Source organism: Ochlerotatus camptorhynchus, unplaced genomic scaffold, assembly GCF_037179485.1.
Source record: "Ochlerotatus camptorhynchus isolate MF236.1 unplaced genomic scaffold, CSIRO-AGI_Acam_v1.1 ptg000103l, whole genome shotgun sequence".
Lineage (NCBI taxonomy): Eukaryota > Metazoa > Arthropoda > Insecta > Diptera > Culicidae > Ochlerotatus > Ochlerotatus camptorhynchus.
In genome coordinates, this window is record NW_027040593.1 from 347354 (window position 1) to 366611 (window position 19258).

Consider the following 19258-nt stretch of genomic DNA (forward strand, 5'->3'; position numbering starts at 1 on the left):
CAAAACTACTACTCCCAGGCACCGATTGAACCCCCCCGGACAAAAGTGAAACAGTCTAGACGTGGTGGGCAGCATCCATTTTCCTGCAATTAATTAACACATTTCGTAAATTGTGATTAACACCTCAGTCCGTCCACACCAAACAACGTCGGAATAAAATCAATTGACACCGGAATGCTAACTAAAGTGTCGTCTCCATCTGGAAACGCATTCCGGGATGGTGGTTTCCGGGCAGTGGAATATTCCTAGTTAATTGTATTGTGAAACATTAGTTCCGTGAACCAGTTTCGAATCGACAGAGCATGAAATTTACCCAGTAAGCATCAACGCTACAATGTAAACAGAAACTTAGCATTCACACACACACATGGAGTGGAGTTCGTGAATCTATCATCGCGACTCGGTCATCATCATCAACTTGCGCTGCCGGCTCCCGGCTCGCGATCTGCTGCAGTAGGTTTACAATCTGTTTGTTTTGCTAATATCGATGTTATGATAGCATATATTTATACAGTATTATAGTTTTCCTCCCCGCCGCTGCGAAAGTAAACATGTGGAAGCAACTGCTGCCAAATGCCGAGGATTGCGAGCTTCTTTCCGCCGCCGCCACTGGCGCCCTAACCCCAAATGGATGAAGACATATGCATATAGACTCGAGTGGAGTGAAGCGCCCACCATCGCTGTCTCTGAGATCTGTACAGTGGTGATCGGAAAAGTAGTACAAGCTTGATTTACTGTCCTACCCGGGAAATAATAAAAAAAAATCACGCTTGATTTCCGAAAGCAATGTTCAATTTATCAAGAAACAGCTATTTTGTTCAGAAGACATGCTAAAGGGTGTATTCGATAAAAATGGCACACACATATTTACTCTCCAAAATTTTCGGATTTCTTGAAATTTTCTGGGAATGAAAAACTACTAATGAGTTATGATTTACAAAATTTGTTTTATTCAATTTCGTCTCCCATCCCGAATGCCCGCACCTTCCTTTTCACTCCACCCATCGAATTTTGTACAACCGATTTTCCCAGTGTTCCCAGCTCTGGTTTAATTAGTTTTGGGATGTTTGCAAAGTTCCGTCTTCATAATTGCCCAGAATTTTCCAATTGGGCGATGTTCCGATGGGTTCATATCTTTTGGCACATAATTAACTCCGTTGGCTCGGTGCCACTCCAACACGTTCTGAGGGCTGCCAAACAAATTAGGAAGCGTTTCAAATCAAGGCCACAATGCTTTAGGCTTCTAGGACAGGTTTCTACCGTTCTTTGTTATTTCAGAGTCAGTCAAAATACTGCTAGGGTTTGTTCAAAGGTCCACCCGCTAAAGTTCGAAGAACTTCCAGGACCAGTTCAATGAACTTCCTGGGCTGGGCTAAACATTTTGTCCGAAGAACCACCTCGCAGCAAATACAGATTACCATCGGATCAAGTTAACGATCCATTATTTCCGACGAGGATTTTCGTTTCACAAGTTCACAAGCAGGAAGGACCTAAAGAATGTGATCCTGACACGTTCCCGGGGGCTCCCAGATGGGGAAAATCTTCCAGAAAATTTCCCATATAGGAAAACCATTCAGTCTCAGTCTTCCGCGCGGAGCAGTTCATTCAATTGCCTCCAATTTACCCGGCGTCGTGTGAGTCGGTAAGAATCCGTGCGGGTCCATTACACGAATCGCAACGTGCTCCACATTTCGCACAAATCGCGAATCAACGTGTGACCGGTCGTCGATCCTTCCTTCGATGGTGGCGGCATCTCCTCCTACACTCTCTCTTTCTGTGAAGTGAACCGATGGCAATTGCTTTTTTAAGAACAAAACGCATAAATCATCTACGGAATTATGTATCGTTTGGATCTACGGCGGCAGCGGCGGTCCTGGAAGGTGGACTGCGATGGTGGTGGAATCACAGAGATCGCGACGTGCAACGTGTTTATTTGTGGCATAACAAGAATGTTAAACGATTGTGATCATCCACTATTCGCGGGGGGGCGGTTAGGGGGGAGGAGGAGAACGACCAACTCTCTGAAAGCGAGCAATTTTCGACATTTTAATATTTCATCCCCGGCGATCAGATAATAACATATTGTTTTCTGCTGTTGTTGCAGCCCAGTTGAGTCGTCGGTTGAGCGCGGAGTGAGTGTAGGTACCAAGCAACCAACCAACCAACGAACCAAATGGGAACGCAACGCATATTCAAATCAAGCCGAGCAGGCTGCTCAGACAATTCTCAGGAATCGTGGGGACGCGGCCTGGCTTTCAATTGAAATGATAGAGATCAAACAACTTCGAACAACTTTGAAGCGAAAGCCTGCACCGTTGTTATTTCAATATACAACCACCGAGATAGAGACTGACGTATATTATATGGAGTCATCAATTGAGCAAATGAACTCTTGGAATTTGCTGTCGTCGTTGCTGTTGTTCGATCTCTTAGCTAAGTGAAAGGTCGCCTATTCCGAGGGTAGATAGAGAAAAATGTCAGTTGCCCAAATTCTGAGCAAATATTGACAGTGACGTCTGGATTGCCATCTAAACGGAAAATGGTCAGCACTTTGCTCGCTGCGGTAATTGAACGGATAAATATTTGACCGCAATCTGCCGCCAGCCGATTAGGGGAGCAGGGAGGCACCGAAAAACAGAGGCAGACTTGAGTCGTTGTATCAACAAATTGGATTAAAAGTAAATATTTCCACTTCTGGTGCTTCGAAGTATATCTATTCCCGACGGGGGCTTGTACAACGCCGGACAGCAGCTCCAGAGGATGAGATCGTCGATCATCGTTGTTATACACACGATCGCGGATTTTAGTTACAGTAATGGCCACGTACATTGCTGAAATGGGCAATTCACTTGAAGAAAATATAAACAAGATTTTAGATTTTACCTCTCGGAATTCCATGAAATTTCGCATAATTGTTCACTAGGGGCAATGAAGCAAGTTTGTGCTAGAATTCAGCTTTTTTGACTCTCGCCTAATTTTTCAAAATGGCTTATTGGATATTTTTCAATAAATCATAGCACGAAAACGGCTCATTTAATTGAAATGACGACTGAGACAAAGTTGTAGAAAACTACTGTATGCGTGATAATGTTTGCACCATTGAGCAATGTCAAAATTTAAAAAAAATCTCAAAAATTTCTTTTTTGAGTTTTTTTTTTTTTATTTATTCTAAGGGGGGATGTTTCTCAGAGTCTTATACTATGCTAATCATCGATCGAGTTTCCACCTGTTGCAATTACGGCATCCACACGCTTTTGGAATGCACGGCAGGTTCTAATAATGTAGTCTGGATCCATTTATCTCCAGGTACGGGTCAATGTACTCGGGTGGCGTTTAGAACAGGCCTTGGTCTTCTTGACGCGTCATATTGAGTAATCCAGCGGATTAAGATCGGGGCTGGATGGCGGCCACATATCCTTCGCCCAGAACGGACTGTGTGCGAGGCAGTCCATAGCCACTAAATGTCCCTTCGAAAGCCAATTGCCACCATTTTGGAAACCAAAATGGTGGCAGACATCGATTTTGGGCCTATACACGTCGTCTCCATTAAAAGTTTACGCTAAAGCAAAGGCCGCCATCTTCAATTTCAAAATGGCATCTTGCATCGATATCTGATCTCTACTCGTCGTTTCCTATCCAAAATCAACACCCACATTTTGGAATTTGACAGTTTTTATTGAACTGATGCCCGCCAGCATTGATTCCAAAATGGCGACTTTAATCGATATCCCCTCTCCGGGTATCCCGGGTATTTGACAGTTTTTCTTGAACCGATGGCCTCCATCTTGGATTTCAAAATGGCATTTGGCATCCTGTTCCGGCCTCTACACGTCATCCCCTTTTCGGAAAAAGTAGAAGGGTCTATGCCTATGGGCACGAACGGAAGTTTGACGTAGGACAGCTAGTGGACGGAACAAATGTGAACATTTAGTTCTTTTAATTGATCAATCATCAATTATCTTAACTTAACTTTCCGTGTTTTATTTGTAAGCGTATCAAATTTGTAGTATTTATTTCAAAGAGAAAGTTGATGAAGAGAATCCAAGGGACTGTCAACTTGAGTATTTTCGATTCATCTACCCGACTTTAAAAGGTGTATTTAAATTTTTGTTGTTATTTATGAATTTTTAAGTTTTGTGCATTGTGGTATTAAAGTGTATTCAATTCACATCTCACAGAATTTCCTTCCGAATTATATGAATGGGGCGGGGCGCAAAGTATCGTTTGTACAGAATATGTAAAAAAGGAGGGACTTCGAGAGATTGAACTTGTGAGAGCTAATTTTCTCACAAATTTGATTTTATTGGCTTTCTGGGGACTGAATATATGTACACCCAAAGCGAATTATTCCCACTTCTTTCAAATTATATATGGATTTTTAACACTTCCTACCAGCGTGTTCTGGAAAATGGTCGGACGATGATTAATCTCACCAATACATTCGGGCTTACAATTCCACACCTTATATAGAGACCAGGTTGAGCCTTGATAGCTAGCTGCTTGCGGGAACTGATGACCTTGACCAATGTCCAAATAATACTCCTTAACAAATTTTTTGTGGCCCTGAAAAGGACCGTTTTGTAGTGATGGTTGACTAATTTTGAGCTGGGTGTTCAACACGGATGAGGCTGTCGAGCTGTATGTCGTTTGGAGCGAGAGTGACACGCTTGGCATAGATGACCGACCCGCAGCGACTCACGAAGAGCTACTGATTCCGATCCATAGCATAGCGGTGCAGCTTCTTCCTCCTTTGATGGTTGCTTATGTGGGCTCTGCAGCTGCTTGCAGGCAGCCTTTCGTTGTTACTGGAGAACAATTTTCAACGCCACACGCCGAAAGCACTGCTACTGCTGCTACTGCTGCTACTAATTTCGACGACCGAACACCACCACACAGTGGTGTGGTCGTTGGGAGCGTGTGGTTTTGAGTATGGCGATGAGTGTGCAAAATATTACGCAATTCCATCCTCCCTATTCGCACGCGCCCGAGGATCGGAGGCGAATGCCACTTCGACTTGTTTCGACTACTTACTACTCTCTGACGACTGTGCTGGGGAAGCAGCATATGCATGTAGGTAATTGGTGGATTTGTTAGTTAATTCAATGTTTTTGGACAATGCTGGACATTTACCGGTTTTTAAATAGTTTCTTGTTGAAAATCAACATTCGGAAGTTATCGATGCGTAGCCATATTACTGATCGATTGGTGATAACATTATTGAAATCGGACCAGGGGCAGCTGAGTTATTAACATTCAAAATCTTTCTTAATTTGTTACATGTTCCATTTTCGGTTTTCACAAAGTGTACCCCCATATAGAAATCAAAGACGTAGTCCTACGTCAAAACCCATATTGTAGGGTATTTGTCAGTTTTTTTTAACCGATGGCTGCCATCTTGGATTCTAAAATGTAGCCTGGAATCAATTTCCGGCCTCTACACGTCGTCCCCGTTCCGGAAATATCCGTATTGTAGGGTATTTGACAGTTTTTTTTAACCGATGGCCGCCATCTTGGATTTCAAAATGGCATCTTGTATCCTTTTCCGGCCTCTACACGTCATCCCCTTTCCGGAAATACTCATATTGTAGGGTATTTGACAGTTTTTCTTGAACCGATGGCCGCCACCTTGGATTCCAAAATTGCGTCTGACATCCATTTCCAGCCTCTACACGTCATACCCTTTCCGAAAATATCCAAATTGTAGAGTATTTAACAGTTTTTCTTGAATCGATGACCGCCATCTTGGATTTTAAAATGGCGTCCGAAATCGATTTACAGCCTCTCTACACGTCATCCCTATTACGTTTCGTGTCCTCACATTGCACAGCTACATCTTCCAGACATAACATATTAAGGAAGTTCATGTGCACACTAGCGCCGCGTAGTGAGAGAGTTCTTAAATAATATGACAACTATCCGAAAAGACTTGGTCACCTGACCAACTTTGCTGAAGACAGCAACGTTCTATATGGCCAGGTTATCGAGATACAGTTCATATAGGAAATTCATATGCACACTAGTGCTTCGTAGTGAGAGAGTTCTGAACTAATATGAACACCATACAAAAGGACATGATCACCTGAACAACTTTGCTGAAGACAGTAGTCTTCTATATGGCCAGGATTTTGAGATACAGCTTTTATAGCAAACTAATATGCACACTAGCGCTGCGAAGGGAGAAAGTTCTGAACTAATATGACCACCATCCGAAAGGACTTGGTCACTTAAACAACTTTGCTTGAGACAGTAACTTTCTATATGGCCAGGATCACGAAATATTCTATATTGAACCTATGATCCATATATTATAGCACCCGTAATACATAAGAAACATAAAAGAGAAGCGCCTCTAGCGGCGTAGTTCCCAATTAAACCTGAATCCAATGACACAGGCTTGTTGGTCTATCCCAGTACAACAACTTTGTCCAAGACAGTATAGCTCTATATATTGAAACAAATGAGGTAATCCACCACAGCCCCTATTAGTGAAAATCCCATAAGCTGTGGGTATCCTTATTCGCGGATAGCCCGGCAATAAGGAATCCGGCAATAAGGATCTGGCAATAAGGATTCCGGCAATAAGGAATCCGGCAATAAGGATTCCTGACTGTAAATCGTTTTCTTTTATACACAGCCTACTACGGTATGGGCTATAGGTTACGTGCATGCAAAGAATACCAAGGCATTGTTGATTGATTTATTTATCTTTATTAAGGAGGCTTTCAGTCTGAGGCTGGTTCGCCTCCAACCCAAGGCATTGTATGCACAGGTGAAACGGGAACCTTATTTGTACGATGGTGCAAACATTATCACACATACGGTATCTATCTAGCTCTCTCTCTCGGTGTGGATCACGTGTTCTTATAGCCGGTAGTGGCTTTTATCCCGAGGGCTTTGTCCCTTATCAGCAAATCAGTCGCTCGGTGAGGCAAATTAAATTTGTTGATGCCTGGAATTGAGGTCAAGAATACCGTTATGTTTCGACTTCGAAAATGGCAGTGCGAGATTGTCAATTTCGTAAAGACACTGGACACAAATGCTGCTGAAATGGAAGTAAGTTATCGCATATCGGAGGAGAAAGCCCTATACATCAAGTTTAAGTCGAAGTCGCTTTATGCACTAAGTAACACAACAGTGTTGAATTAATTTTCCATTATGCGAATGGAAGACAACATTCAATACGAGTGAGTGTACGATTTGTCACCGGGACGGTAATCCCAGCGTTGGAGTTGGGGAAATACGGAAAAGTTAAGCGTGTCGCTCGGGAGAAACTCCCTGCTGAGCTGGGCCTTGACATGCACACTGGTGTACGCGGTGTGTATATTGAGCTTTCTGACGTTCATAACACGCACACTTGCGTAATCCCACTTTCAAGTTAGGACCATCAATACTCGCGCACATATTGATTTTCCATGCCTGGTCCTGACTGCTTCAAACTAGATAGAAAAAAAATTCAGTAATCAAAGGATCACATCTTAGTCCTTGTTACTTGTTATGCCTTGTTGATAGTGAAAATACTCGGCACTTTGTCCACCGAGGATGATCTTGAAATTAAAAAAAAAAAGCGTTAGTCTTCATCTGTGTGATTCCTAATCTTCTAAATATTCGTTGTTCCATCGTTCCGAAGGGTATAAATAGCGGGACCTTTCAATTAGAGTAGGATCCTTGAGATAAATGCAAGAATCACAACTGTAAAAAATCGAATACTTCATCATTTCTCAATAGGAGACGGGATATACTACAGTAGATCAAATTACTGTCCCGACCAGAAGAAAAAGAATATGTGAGAACCTCAATGATGTTCTTTACATCTCTGAAATTCTCTGAAAATTTAGGGACTTCTTAAAAATTCCCGCTAATATTATGAAACTAATAGAACTGAGCTCCTCCCGAAATTCCTCCTTTTTTTTGGAGCTTGCTAAAGTTCTTTGAAATGCTCCTGCACTTTGCTAATGTTCATTAAACTCCCTGAAGATCTCGGATCTTCCGTTCTTGGAAGTTCTCGAAGTGTTTCTGAAGATCTCTGTACTTTTGTGAAGTTTTCGAAGTTTTTCTGGAATTTTCTTGGAATCAAAACGAAATAAGTAATATAGTTCTATGATTTCCACTGAAGTTCTCAAAAATATTCTGAAGTTCATGGAACTGCCCTTTAACTATCGACACTTATTCATAACTTCTTTAATACTCCTGATGTTACTAAAACTGCACAAACTATTTCTGAATTTTCTATATGTTTCGTAGAATGCCCTGAATTTATCAGTATTTTTATAAAAACCCGCAATTTGACTGAATTTAAATGAGTTGCCTTGAAGTTTCTTCAATTTTCCATAAGTTTTACAACTAAAACATAGATGACTAATTTTCCCTGAACTTATTTGGACATGCCTGAAGCTCTCTAAATTTATTGAATGCTTCTGAGGTTTTCAGGTCATTCATAGAGTTCTAAAAATTTCCGATAATTCCATGGATCTGATGGGATATCTGATCGTGCTCGAAGTACTCTGAGCTTCACGGAATATCATGAAACTATCTAAAAATATATAACATTTCTTAGTAGTTCTCTGGAAGTTCTTTAACAAACCGGTGCTTGCTAAAAGTACTCGCATTTTTCTGTTAATTAGAGGATCTTTGTTGTTATTATCTAATCAACTAAGCTAAATTTTCGCAATTTTGTTAAATTCTTGCTATTTCCATGATATAACATTCTTTAAATACTCTCACATTTTCCGGAAGTTCATATGATTTATTTTGCGTTTCATAAATTTTCTCGGAACTTTGTTGCAGTTTCCGGAAATTCGCTGAGTTTTTCGTAACTTCTTTAAAATTTCTACAATTTCCTTGAAATTATTTGAACTGCCCTTTGATTATCTGACCTGTTTTGATGTTCTCGGAGCTTCCCTGAAGCTCTCAATTCTAGTGAAGGTCTCAGTTCTGCTCTGAAATAAATGGAATTCTCGTAAACACCTTTAAACTTGTCTGAAATTCTTTGGACTACTTTGAAGCTTCTGAAATATTCCTGAAGTTTTCATACATTCTCTGTAGGTCTTTTTACTTCCCTGAAATTCTCGGAACATCTTAAGGGTTCTCGATTTTTTTTCAGCACTACACTGATTTTTTTCTAAACTCCCGCTTATAGACCTTTAAACTGCTCCAAAGGACGGCTTTTCGCTTTTCCTTAAAATCTCTATATTTCTGAAGTTCTTTTTATTCCACTGAAGTTCTCTGAAATGCTATGAACTTCTTGAAAGTGCCTGCAGTGCAAGGAAGCTAACCGAACCGCTTTTATTTTTTTTTATAATTACTTTATTTGTACAGGCTCAATCGAATAAACTTTACAGAGCCGAGTTATTCTTTGCGTTATACATTATTACTGTCTTATATTTAAAGTTAAAGGAACTGGACCGAGTACTCGCGGTTGTCTCGAGGTTAGTGGAGATTTACAATTTTTTTGATGGGAAAAGGGAAGAAGGAGGTTTGAAATGTGGTTTACGATACAACTATTTACTTAATCCTAAAGCATGAAATTATTTATATTCATCTTGAAAACAAACATTGAAAAAAAAACACCACACGTACAAAATACAAACTAAACACACGGTTAATCAAACTTACAATCTAAGGTTAATATCCTTAAAGTAAACATATATGAGTTTCATAAACTCCAGATCGCGTCTAGCCAAAATATCCCGAACTGGAACATTAGGTTGTCTACCTCGAGCCCGAAGGGAGTCATAAAAATGTGATCTGACTCCACGATACTCCGCACAAGACCAAAGGATGTGATCAGCGTCCTGGTAACCTTGTCCACATTCACAGAGATTGCTGTCTCCCAACCCCACACGGAACAAGTGAGCGTTTAGACAATAGTGATTGGACATGAGACGAGACATCACGCGTATGAAGTCTCGACTCAAGTCCAACCCTTTGAACCATGCAAACTTCGACACCTTAGGGATAATTGAATGTAGCCATCGTCCCAAGCTCCCTTCACTCCATTGATGTTGCCATCTAACGAGCGACTGCTGACGATAAATAGAGAAAAATTCACTATAGGCGATCTGTCGATCATAAATGTCGCCTTCCATAGCGCCCACCTTCGCAAGTGAATCCGCCTTCTCATTGCCCAAAATTGAGCAATGCGAAGGGACCCACGCGAAGGTGATGATGAAAGAGCGCACGGATAAAGCACTAAGCAGTTCTCGTATTTTCAAGAGAAAATACGAGAAGTGCTTTACCGGCCTAATGGAACGGATAGCCTCGACAGAACTGAGACTATCCGTAAAAATAAAGTAGTGGTGGGGAAGAAGTGAAGCAATAGTTTCCAAAGTGTAGTGAATTGCTGCCAGTTCAGCCACATACACAGAACAAGGAGCTTCAAGTTTTCGAGAGGCGCTATGAAATTCATTAAATACACCAAAACCAGCGGACTCCTCTATTAGAGATCCATCTGTGAAAAACGTTCTTGCAAAATCAACATGGCCAAACTTTGCAGCGTATAATGACGGAGCAATCATAGGACGATGATGCTCTGGAATTCCGCGGATTTCCTGCGTCATAGATAAATCAAAATTCACTGAATTGCCGAAATCGGAGAAGACTACACGATTGGTAAATTTCTTGAAGGGCTGACATCCTGTGTTAAATATAGGTTTAGGGATTTAGCTCCAGAAGCTTCACAAAGTTTTCGATCACCAGTGGGTTCATTACTTCGCAACGGGTGAGGAGCCTCAGAGATAACTCTGAAAAACGGACGGATAGTGGCAACATGCCCGCCAGCACTTCGAGCTTCGGTTGTGCTGGGCTATGCTTCCTAGAAAAAACGACCAACTCACTGTGCAACATCACTCTTTGTTTGTTTTTCGTTGTTTTTTCGCACTGTTTATTATCGGACGCGCTCGTTAGTGCAATATTTGGTCAAAGCATATCGGAATCTAGTGTTGTTTACCTAGTTGTGCCACAGTGTTTTATGCAATTGTGTTTTTATGAAATACGCGTTGTATCATCGTAATCGCTCATACCTACTTACTCGCTGTCTCTCTTCCGAAGCGCCAGCTACCAGTAAACTTTGGAAGCTAGCACATCTCAGTAACCTGAACGTTGCATACATCTAGGCGCTTTCATTCTTACTTGGATCACCGTAATATTGCGCTGCATTAAACAACGGGAAGAGATTTCTCATCGTCATGAGCGCTTGTAGTACTTGTTCGGAGCCTATTGACGGCAATGACAAATACGTTCTCTGCAGTGGAGTCTGCAACAGACTGTTCCACTTCAATTGTGCTGGGCTCAACGCTCAAGGCATGGTCATCCAATGTCGGTCTACTGTGGTTTTGCGATGCTTGCAGAGTTAACTTTAACCCAACAATCGTTGATCGTGAATCGCACATACTCAGAGCACTGCATGATCTCTCAATACGAGTAGACTCTATTGACCTTCGGATTGGACAGTATGCTGAAAATTTGAAGACCATGAACAACTTGTTATCATTTCCACACCTCAGAAGGGAATCGAATGTCGATTTGAGATTCCATCACCATCCAGCTGGTGCTCCCACTGATTTTCACCACAGCATAGATCGGTTAAATCTGAATAGTTCGTTGCATTCTAGCCTAGGGAATATTTTCGTTGAACATGACGAACCCATAACTTCAGAAACCACCGCTGCTTCTGTTGTAAGGCGGACTGCTGCTCTCACCACCACCACGACCGCCATTCCAACTGCTATCCTTGCCACAACTGTCACTAGATCGAATGAGAATGCCACTTCCGTTGCTACCACTAACAGCTCTACTGCTACATGCACCGTCGCCTCTACAATAACCATGAACACCGCTGCCAAGAACTGCACAACTGTCGCATCAATCACCGCACCTGGAACTGGAACCACGGTTACCTCAACAGCTACCTTGGACCAAGACCTTCAACTCAGCATGTTTCAACTCTGGGACGCAACGATACTGGCTACATGGAAGCCCCTAATCCCCCTACCACAGTCGAGCTTTTCCCGTCATCGGCCAACAGTTGTCCTGGCCCTGTGTGTGGGGTCAGAGAAGGGGTCTTCCAACCCGCTATATTTGGCAAGTACGTTTCTGTTTTAAGCAGTTCAACTTCTGATCAATCTACTGGTTCTAGCGTTGCAATCAACTGTCCCTCTTCAAACGTCAGCGAGTTTAACTATCCAAACAGCACGGTAGTAACCAGCAGCAATAATGATGCAGCTCATTCAGGACACAACTTTCTATCCGTCTACTACCAGAACGTCAGAGGTCTGCGCACTAAAACGACAGAATTGAAGTTAAGGCTATAGAGCTGCGACTACGATATAATTGTTTTTACCGAAACATGGCTCCGGTCTGATATAAGCGATACGGAACTCACTTCCGACTACTCAATATTTCGGTGTGATCGAAGTGAAACTACTAGTAATTCTTCGAGGGGTCGTGGAGTTTTCGTAGCTGTTAAAAATAATTTGCACTGTACTGCGGTTTCTTTGGACGATTGTAGACAGCTTGAACAAATTGTTGTACGAGTAACACTTCCTCACCATTCGCTGTTGATCATTGGCATCTATCTTCCCCCGAATTCCGACGCAAGTTTATATTCGGCTCACGCTACGGCTGTCCAGAACTTATCGGATCGTTCGTCAGACAATGACATTATTCTACTCTTCGGGGACTACAATCTTCCTCATCTGCAATGGTGCTTCGATGAGGACGTTAATGGGTTTATACCTTCGAACGCTTCCAGTGAACAAGAACTCAATCTCACCGAATCCATCTCTGCGTGCGGGCTGATTCAAGTGAATTCTTATACGAACCCGAACGGTAGACTACTAGATCTAGCATTCACGAATTCTCCAGATGTCATTGAAGAACTGCGGCCACCACTTCCACTCTTATCCACCGACGCCCATCACCCATCGTTTATTTTACTAGTGGATGTGCACAGCGTCATCATAAACCACCAAATCGACGCGGATTCGGATGCAATTGACTCAGATTTCAGGCAATGCAACTTTGATTCACTTAATGCCGCGTTTTCGTCGATCAACTGGCAGCTTCTTCTACATGATGCAAACGCTATCTTGTTTTATGACAAGCTGTATGAGACGGCTAACGGCGTATAAGAGCTATCTTATGTTAGACGAAATTTTTTCATAAGTCACGCTCATGAAATTCATATGTGTCGTTCATAAGTCGAGCCTTATGAAATTCTTAAGTCTATTTCAAGCTGAACATTGCATTAGGTCCTAAGTAACATTAATCGATTATCTTCGTCGACTTTCTCTTTTGTTAATAACTTGAGCACAACATCGTTTCTTGTTGTGTTTGTCGTATTAGATGCTAGATAAATGAATCATTCATCGTTCTGTGTGCTGAAAATTCCTGGGAATGTATTTACACGGCCGTGGGGATACAAAGAGAAAGTCGACGAAGAGAATCTGTCAATGTTACTTAGGACCTAATGCAGTGTTCAGCTTGATTTGCCTCAGTGCTGTCTTTTCTCAGCAGTTGACAAGCAAATTGAGTGAGTCCTTAGGCTGTGTTCCATTTGGAAAATTTTCACTTAGATTTGACACTTCGAAAATAAATTAAGATGTTCGAAAATCCCTCTGTTGTTGATCGGCCGATTTTCGAGAAAGCGTCTGTCAAAATTTATTCCTTGTCTGTCAGAAATAAGTCTGCTGGAATAGCAGGTTTATTTGAAAATTTTCCATCTGTCAAATTTAAGTAAAAATTCACCAAATGGAACACAGCCTTAGTACTTTACCGGAAATATCTTAAAACAACCGTGGCGCTCCAAACAGTCCTTAGTACCCAGCTCTAACCTTACTTTTCCCGCAATGGAATCTGACAGATGAAAATGATTTGTTTACAAAAATCCGTAGAAACAAATGACAGCTGGTCATTTTCTGTGTCCAAAAATTTCAAAATTTTCTTCGTAAACAATGATGCAGAATTCGCGCACAATGCCCCAAACCGCGTGGGCGACGGACCGCTCGTATTTACACAATCCCGTTCCAAACTGTATTATAAGCCACGCACGAAAGCCAATTGTTAATTAATTTCCCTCCGCTTTGATCTACGCGGATAATCTGTAATCTGTCTTGCCTCCCGATTCCGAGCTCTCCTCCCGCCCGGGTCCACCGAACCACGCGAACAACGCCCGCTCTGATTGAAATATCGATTCGGCGGCCACTTCCGGCTCACCCCGGCAGTCAGTCCGCAAGTCGGCGGCTAGCTTTAATCTCACCGGACCCGCACCTGGGGAAGCCGCGGGTTCCATATGAAGTTTAAAATACCGTGTAAATATTTGATCTTTCACTACCTCTCGCCCGCCGGGACAAGGTTTCCTTTGATCCACGCCATTTTAGCGTTTTCAGTTTCAGTTGCTCCTTTTGTACTGGAAAAATTGCGGCGCAGTTGGCTTTGCCTGCTCTTTTTTTGCCACATCAAGAGCAGGCAGCACCACAATGTTGTTATACGCGAGTTTCGCCATGCGCTCAAACTAATTTCGCAAACGATCATTGACTACCAACCGACTAAAACTCGATCCCCCGGTGGGGAAGACTACGAAGAAACTGAGAGGTCCCATATTCGAAAGAGAGAGACGAAAAAAGCCATCAAAGGATTATTTATTGGTTTGGGTATCGGGTTACGGGCTCCTTCTAAAACACTCTTTTAACACGACGGTTCTGCCGAAATGCGGACCGCTTCTCTTGTTTCTACCGGTTAGCTAGCTGGTGGCGAACAACAAGAAGCTCCCTGATTAGCATATATCGGTGGCCACTCATGGCCACTGCGTCAGGGTTCCTGGTACCGAGAAATCTCGCGTCACTTTTCAAATCGATTCTTTTCATCGACTCTCTCTTTCGTAAATAACTCGTAAATAACGTTTCCTGTCGTATTTGACGCTGGATTGCTGCTTCTTCCATCGAACTGTGTGTCAAAAATATCCGGAAATATCTTAAAACGACCGTGGCGATCCAAACAGAAAGTCGATGAAGAGAATTGGTCAATGTAGATAGGATCTATTGAAAAGTGACGCGAGAAATTTGGTTTGAGGTTAGGATCAATGATGCCACATATACAGATTTATCTGGAACTGTAACAGATTTTTAGACTATCTTACGATACAGAAATCCGTATTACAGATTTTGGGAGAAAATCTACAGAAGCTGAAAATCGAAAAATATTGGTGGAGCTTACAATACAGACGAAAATTGTGGCATCACTGTATAGGATGTTATAAAGAGAGATATTTGTCTAGTTTAAATTAAGAGTGTTTGATCGGTTTTGTAAACCCTAGCTTCTAATGGCGAAAAAAAAAATACATTGGAGCTTGATCAAGCGAAAACAAAAAGCGAACCATATCGAGCGCAAAGATCGTATGTGTGTAACATAATATTTTAATTTGATTTCTTTCTCCACCCTTCTCCCCCTCCCCGCTAGACTGGCCAACAATGCAAATTTCGCCGAGTTGCAATTTTTAAGCGCCCGCCGAGCGGCCGTCGCTGCAGCAGTGGCCAACGCGGAGGCAGCCGCCGCCGCCGCCGGTAGTACAGTATTACCTCCACATCCACCACCGGCCCCGATCACGGTGTCACCCCCGGCCACGTCCGGTGCTTCAACGACGGCAGAGGAACGGAGTAGCAGCAGCGGCGGCTGTGGCGGAACGACGACGGCAGGAGGAGCCAGCCCGGGACTGCCCACTGCCAATGGTGGTGGCAGCAGTCCACCCAGTGGCGGTCAGTCTGCTGGACAGACGACGCTTCCCTCGGTGCCGGTGCACCATCCAGGAGACTTCCACCCGGCCTACAGGATACCCGGCTACATGGAACATCTCTACTCGCTACAGCACGCGTCGGCGTCGCTGCATGGTAAGTAGTGCGCTCTGCTTTCAGTATTTATTTGAACGTTGAATAATTCTTTGTTTTGGCGATTTGGGACTCCGTGCGCCGCCTGTAAAGCGGAATGCGACACTTTGTTTTGACTACGGTGGGGGACATTGGGCTCGGCGACGCCGCCAATGCTTCTGACCGAATCAGCGAAATTGAAGCTACTGTTGTTGTGTCGGTTGGCGGCGCGGCAGTAATTTGAGGTTAGCTCTCATTTCGTGAATGGAGAGTTGTTTTGGTTTTCGTGCAAGGATTGCTCTATGGAGTAAACAATTGAGTAACTTAGTAACCGTGGGTCGTTAGAAGAGGGGTTTTTTTTATGCTAAAGGCTTCTACCTGGGAGGGAGACACATATAGCCCACACGGCATTCATTTTATAGCTTTTCTATATGTCATGAAAATTTGAGCTATTCGCGATGACACCACCGTCGAAAAATCGTCTCTTCTAGCAAAGATTGACAGTTTCTTATGGGAATTTTCGATGGAGTGAAAGGATAGTACGAAGTCCGCCATGTTTCACGCACAGTCTGTGCTACTGAGTCGCCGTCAACGCCAATTGAAATAAAATCAAAATAGGCGTAGCAATATTGTCTGTTTTACTTTGAGTGTGTAGTGCTTGTTTGACGTTGTCCAGTACAGTGTACAGTGATAAAATGTCCTTTGATTTTAACAGGGTGTCCATCCAACCGGGAAATCCGGGAAAAAACCGGGAATTTTGAGTTGCCGGGAAAAATCCGGAACATCCAAATCGCACCGGGAAAGATCATATAAGTAACAATTTTGGTTTTATCATAGTCTTGTAGGCCATAATTTGGTCTTGAAGAATCATTTAAAGCTTTATAAAACTTACAATGTCACTTGAAATCAATCAATTTTATATCATATAAATACAATATGTTAAAGTATCAAAAATCCCCAAAATTACAAAAACTCTATTCTTTTCTTTCATTCGCAATCTGTTCGCGCACGGGGCAAACGGTGATTTTGCCGTTGTTCCTACTACCATAGCTTACAGAGTATTTTTTTAGAATTTCTGTTGGTGTCATTTGAAGAAAAATGTTTGAATTCTTTTGCTGCAATTTTCCGAGTGAACAAGTTCTAGTATAAAGCCTGAGGAAGATATATCTTGTTACGAAGCTACTTGAGTATAAGAAGTAGATTCATGCCAATAAATAAATGTCCGATCTTAAACTGCTCACATGCTCCATCATGCTTGGCATGCAAATGTTTAACACCGGACACAATCAACGAACTAAGATGATTGATCCAGAGATAAATTAAAAATAATTTCTACACTTTGTGCTAACCAGCTACACCAGATTATTTAGGACATCGTAGAATACCTCGGTTAGTCTGTAAAACATAAAGATCTGACTCCATACCTCTCACGCCAAAGACAAAGTACTTAATTATCTTAGAGATAATTCATCCAGCTCAAACCTTTCTAGGGGTAATAATCATTATCATGAGTTCAAATTTAAGTCACAAACGATCCAAGAGTGTTAAAGTGACTATATTAAAAAAGAATAACGATCTGAACTTCAGGCATTTTAGAAAAGCAAATAATCCAAATCAATGATATTATGGGGCTTCCCGATGGTTTACCATAGAATGGTAAATTAAGAATTAAGTCGAATCATCGTATGCCTTGTTGAGTCTGCAGAACTTCAAGAACAGATATCCAGGATGATTTTGATAATCGAACAATGTTATTTTTAAACACAATTGTTAATTTTAAATTATGTTATGAACGGAGACTCAAAATGATCAAAAGTGAAAATCGGACAAGATTTCGACTAACCTGTAAAATATCTCCAAGACAATAATGAAAATGAGAATGATAAACATTTTGGTAACACATCTTTGTATCCCACAAAATGTTGTTTGACTTATAGATCTTTAAGATCTAAACTCCAGGAAGATTAAAAGAAAATAATACTGCGTTTCTCCTGTTCAGGTACCTTTAATACATGATTTTTCCGACTTAACAAAACAACTTTTAGGCTCATTTTTGCGAAAATCTTTGATTTTATACGAATTCATGATTCCATGCAATTTTTGAGTCTAGATCATAAACATATTAATGCAAATCTCATCTCATATTTTTTTCTACAAAATAGACGTATTGTAGAGCAATTCTGGTGACAAAAATATATAATTATCTATAAAAGGTTAATTTTGAACGTTTTTTTTGTATAAGGCAGAGGTTTTTTTAATTAACCGGGAAAACCGGGAATAGAAAAATTGGATTTGAATGGACACCCTGATTTTGACAAAAACCTTGGTTAACACGCTATTTCCAAACTACCCAAATTTGGGTAGAATTCACCCAGATTGGTCAAAATTGAACCTACCCAAAGATGGGTAAACTGTGTTGGGAGTGACTAGTTAAACAAATGAACAACGTCGATCGGATTCATGTCAATGTTTTTCATTTGTCAACTTGTCACTCTCAACACAGTTTACCCATTTTTGGGTACACTCAAAGATAAATTAAATCAAAATAGCTTAAAAAGTATGCAGATCCCCGCTTCACCTTATTGAGTCCGAGCCATGATTACTTAGGCAGTAGTCATGCATGATTAAAATCGAAATAATCTTTCCAGTATTAAATTTTATTATTTTTCAATACTGATATATAATCAAAAAAGGTTATAATTCAATCAAACATTATTAAAATAGAATCAAAAATTATTAAAATGTATTCAAAAAAAGATAATCTATAACCTAATCAACCATTTTAAACTGGGATTAATATCAGATGCTTATTTTTTAGAAAGAGAGCATTAATTTTTAATCATTTGATATGATTAAACTGAGTTTAATGTCAAATTGATTAAATTTCAAGCAAAATAGGAAGTTCAATTTATCAGTGTAGGTTCTATTTTGATCGATCTGGGTGGATTCTACCCAAATTTGGGTAGTTTTGAAATAGCGTGAATGGTATCTTCTAATATGGATTTAAGTATACATATGGCATATTCAATGAATGAATCTAAAAAAATGGTGTCCCATTGAATAAGATAGCTAGAAACGACAGTTTGTCAGAAATTACTTTACGAAAAATTTCAATACCGCCATCTGTATTCTTGTTCAATAATTGAAATTATTGTAAAAAAAGCATCGTCACTTCGTGCTTACACGGTAACCCAATTAGGCCTGTACTCGATGCCTTGATGTAGGTTTCGTCATCCATAACCACACACATCGGTTTCGTTAACCACCCTCGATACAGCTTCCTTGCGCGGGATTTGGACGCCGGTTCGGTGCCTTCCGGACCTTGAATACACGAAGCCCAGCTCGTTTCATGGTTTGCTGAACGAACCAGGCGGAACACTTTGCCTTCAGAGCCGCGTCGC

The 19258-nt window shown here is 41.4% G+C and overlaps 1 protein-coding gene across 1 annotated transcript in view; it reads left to right on the forward strand.

The window, feature by feature from the left end:
* Positions 1-19258, forward strand: part of LOC135699150 (transcriptional activator cubitus interruptus-like) — a 302508-nt gene that overhangs the window by 267953 nt on the left and 15297 nt on the right. The window contains exon 2 of the mRNA XM_065219367.1: positions 15454-15881. Coding sequence (XP_065075439.1) covers positions 15454-15881 — 428 coding nt within the window. The remainder of the gene's footprint in view (positions 1-15453; positions 15882-19258) is intronic.